This window comes from Ranitomeya imitator, chromosome 9, assembly GCF_032444005.1.
Source record: "Ranitomeya imitator isolate aRanImi1 chromosome 9, aRanImi1.pri, whole genome shotgun sequence".
Lineage (NCBI taxonomy): Eukaryota > Metazoa > Chordata > Amphibia > Anura > Dendrobatidae > Ranitomeya > Ranitomeya imitator.
Genome location: NC_091290.1, coordinates 132,191,541 through 132,195,914, shown reverse-complemented (window position 1 = coordinate 132,195,914; position 4,374 = coordinate 132,191,541). Strand labels below are relative to the sequence as shown.

General features: G+C 43.5%; 1 protein-coding gene across 1 annotated transcript; it reads right to left on the bottom strand.

Moving 5' to 3' along the window:
- Positions 1 to 468: 468 nt before the first annotated feature.
- Positions 469 to 3,767, bottom strand: TRAPPC2L (trafficking protein particle complex subunit 2L). The gene is made up of 5 exons (XM_069738937.1): positions 3,669 to 3,767; positions 2,904 to 3,076; positions 2,127 to 2,214; positions 1,873 to 1,952; positions 469 to 1,790 (listed from the first exon to the last, which is right to left on the bottom strand). Exons 1-5 carry the CDS (start codon positions 3,699 to 3,701, stop codon positions 1,745 to 1,747), a joined length of 420 nt encoding a protein of 139 aa, XP_069595038.1. The 5' UTR covers positions 3,702 to 3,767; the 3' UTR covers positions 469 to 1,744.
- Between the last annotated feature and the right edge of the window lie 607 nt (positions 3,768 to 4,374).

Sequence of the window (4,374 nt, the reverse complement as noted above, 5' to 3'; positions counted from 1 at the left end):
CAAAAGTCATGTTGCTGGAGGAGAGTCGGGGCCACTATATCAAATTAGACGGTCAGCCAATGCCACCGCTATTGCTGGGTATGGCTGACGTTAATCTATTATATATGGGGGTCTTTAAAGGCTAAATTCATAAAATCAGATGTTTATGGGGATTTTCCCCCTTGATTCCTGAGAAACTGATATTAGTGTGATTGAAAACAACTCTAATCTGATTGTGATCCTTGTCCTTAGTTTATCCATACACAAGGTGCGCATATGCAAAATTCGGTTAAGGTGTGAAAATATTTTCTAATGAAATATCAATTATTAAAAGCAGGTTCCATGTGAAATTCTAATAAACCTGATTTAAATCTGGAAATAAGGTCTTCCAGGAGCCTGCTTCAACTCACAGGAACTTTACGTGGCCCTTTAAATGATGGTTTTCATGTGTTGTACGCCATTCAGAGCGCGTGGATTAATGCACAAGAATTCTACTGACACATTGTACAATTTATTCCATACATCACATACACAAGATGAAGATTAATTCACACTGGGGGCATTTAATGACCCTTTTGCAAGCTTGGATGGGAGGAGATGGCTCTAGCAATACTCATTTACATGTCTTTTATAAGGCTACATTCACACATCTGTGTCTTGCGGCCTCAGGTTTCATCCTAGTTGCTTTTTTTTTTTTTTGTCTGAAACAGGCAAGTCTTATTTTTATCCATTGGATCAGTTAAAGAATGAGATGCTGATATACAATGTCTGCCTTCCTTGCATCTGTTATATAGTGATCCAAATAGACTTTGATGACCCAAGACTCGTGAGAATAGGACAAGCTGAGTCTCGCAGATCGCCCATCAATAAGGAAGAAAAAAAAAAATCAGACGGCACTAGGATGTGTCACACTGATGTGTTAATGCAATGTCTATGTAAGAATTATGCCAAATGGGGCGAGTATAATACATTAGCTGTTACTCAGGCAAGTGTTAAAATTGCATATGAGTGATACTAGGTGGTGATAGCCATTTGTAAACCTATGGATAAACTAAAGGGCTCTTCTGCTCCATCAGGAGTGACACTGGTGAAGTCACATTTACCGATACCTGCTGGGTTGTATGATTGGCAGGTGGTAGTAGGAGATGTGATGTCACTGACCCTACAATACTGATCTGAGAGTCAACGGAGCAGGAATAGCCCTTAAAGGAACTTTAATATTAATGGCGATCAGACGCACTCGTCATAAGTGTACCATTCATAGCACCTACTGCTACACAATGTAAGGCGCTGTGCCATGACTTCCAATCAATTAATTGTTAGGGTCACAGGAGTCCTTCTGCCACTTATTTAATTAATTACCGTTCTCAACTAGAAGTCATCACTATTAGGGGAAAATCAGACAGTCATATAACTCAGACGAGGGTCACAACGCAATGCTCGGACTGGACGACCAGATTGTGACATTATGTAGATGTCGAGAGCGCCGACTGCCAGTCCTAGCGTTGCGTTCTTCATCCGACTACTCCCTTAAAGTCCAAAAAGAACCTTCTGTAATTTCCTTGCATCTCATGCACATATGAAGATAAGAAGTCTGTTCTATGATATCCTCCTGCCACGTTACACATGTAAGACTGCTAGATAATAGGGTTGTTCAGCAGTAAATAGCCCACTGGAAAGAATCAACAGTAACAGACATATGTGCTGTGAATACAAAGTTATAGGAACTGGCATCGGACACTTTAAATTGATCTGTGGACGTAATTCAACACGCCGCTACCATCATGGAGGCGACTGTGTTATCAAAGGCCCTGAAAATAAGGAAAAAAAAGGTGATAAAAGATACATTTGACGTCACAAATGGAAATTTAGCGATGTACCTTTAAGACTTACCGTGATTGAATGGGGTCTCCGGGGTTATAGAAGGGGTTACACATAACATCTGTATAGGAGTTATGAAGCTTCCGAAACATCTGATGGGTTAAATAAAGACATATTCATAAAAGGGATCAATAAAGAATATCGAAATGTCATCAATCTCCTATCCTATGTTAGGAAAATGCATGTATAGCAATTCCATAATATACATATTGATGTAAATAAAATCACCTAACATACAAATGTAGAATCAGAGGTCGTGTACTCACACTGCGGATCTCATTGTCCCGGAGAGCGGTGTTTGAGGAGTCCACCACCATGACAAACTTGACTTTGGAGTTTGTGACGTAGCCATAACTGAAGACAAAATTAAGGATCATCCTATCCGATATTTTGGGCAGGTTAGTGGAGTTTTCAGGTTTTAGAAAACCTCTATCTCCCGTGTCATAGATCTGCTTTACTCATCCTCCCCAGGTCCAGCACCGAGTCTCCATCGTGGCTCATGGTATTGTCTGCAGGGCTGACGTCACAACGCTGCAGCTGATCATTAAGTAACGTCAACTTGGGAAGCTCAATTAATGGCTGCAGCGCTCTGGACAGGACAGTCATTAAGATACGAGAAGCCGCAGTTGAGACTCGCCACCGGACCCAGGAAGGGTAACTAAAGAGAGTGAGTGTGTGTGTGTATGTGTATATATATATATATATATATATATATATATAAAATTTCCAGAGTATATATATATATATTTAAGAATATATATATATATATTTATATTTATTTAAGAGTATATATTATTTTTTTTATATATTAATATATCGGCTATAAAATATATATTTTGATTTTTTTTCTTGCTCTTTTTTTCAGGCAGGTTCTGCATGAAAAGAGCCATAGTGTGCACATAACCTGAGGCTCCCCAGCTGATGAGGACTAAGCTCTGGCAGCTTCAGGCTTTTGCTGAGCATGCTGGGAGTTGTAGTTTTCACCCGCAGCCACTTCCTCCCCTCTCCCTAGTCACAGCTGGGGTTTCTCCTATGGAGGATACACTTTGTAGTCTTCTGTGGGATACAGAAGTCCCAAGTAAAGTTCTCTTTGATCCGCCAGCGCCTTCCCCATGGCGGAAATCTTCTCATCCACCACGTCCAGGGAGGTGTGCACCGTGTAGTGGAACTTCAGCTGGTTCTCGGTGGGAATGCTGCGGATGTAGAGGGGATAATTCTGCAACAGAGACCAACACGGTGAGTTATCATTACAGCGTAAGGGTCGTGATGAGACCCCCATGTCCAGGACAGACCCCCATGACAGCCCCTTCATTATGCGCCGTGATTCAGTCATTGCAGGTTCTAGACACAAACTACAACTCCAAACCAGAAAACAGCAGATGTACAAACCTATGGAGAACTACAACTCCCAGCAGATAATAAAAAGATAGTAGATAAATACTAGGAGTTGCTTTAAAATTAGATTGACTACAACCCCTATAATCTTAAAATACCAGATGCATGCTGGGAGCTGTAAAACCCCATGATGAACTACAACTCCCAGCATATAAAGTGAACAGCACATGCAAAATGGACGTTGTGAGGCCATCCGAAGCACTACAACTCCCAGTATCTCTTCACAATCAGAAACTAGAAGCGGCACCGAGTTGTCAAGCTCAATGTGGGTTGAGGGACTACAAGTCTCATCAAGACCAATAAAATCCTTCTTTAAACCATCAGCTTCAGATAAGACCACAGCTGCCCTCCAGGGCTCCTCCTTCATAGACCAGCACTAGATGGATCAGCCGATATCGCACAGATCTGCTCACCTCCTTAGCGATGACAGCCACACACACCGCCATCTTGGTCCTCCCACAGAAATAACAACCCAGGACGTGCACTACCGGTCACATGACTCCGCCTCCGCGAGATGGCCTGGAGTCACATGACACGGTGATCACGTGGGTGTCTGCTGCAGTTAGTTACGGAAGCTGCGGGAGTCCAAGATAGTCGTCGCTATCGCGCTCGTGTTCTTTCTGGTGTTCAATGAAGCTTGTGGATTTCCCGCCTTTTATTAGTGTTATCCCAAATATATACAGCAATAGCGGGGATGTAACCTGCACCCCACAAGACGAAGCCAGTGCCCCCTTATTAATGACAGCAGCAGCGCCCCCACAAGAAGAAGCCAGTGCCCCCGTATTAATTACAGCAGCAGCGCCCCCACAAGAAGAAGCCAGTGCCCCCTTATTAATGGCAGCATCAGCGCCCCCACAAGAAGAAGCCAGTGCCCCCTTATTAATGACAGCAGCAGCGCCCCCACAAGAAGAAGCCAGTGCCCCCTTATTAATGACAGCAGCAGCGCCCCCACAAGAAGAAGCCAGTGTCCCCTTATTAATGACAGCAGCAGCGCCCCCACAAGAAGAAGCCAGTGCCCCCTTATTAATGACAGCAGCAGCATCAGCGCCCCCACAAGAAGAAGCCAGTGCCCCCTTATTAATGACAGCAGCAACGCCCCCACAAGAAGAAGCCAGTGCC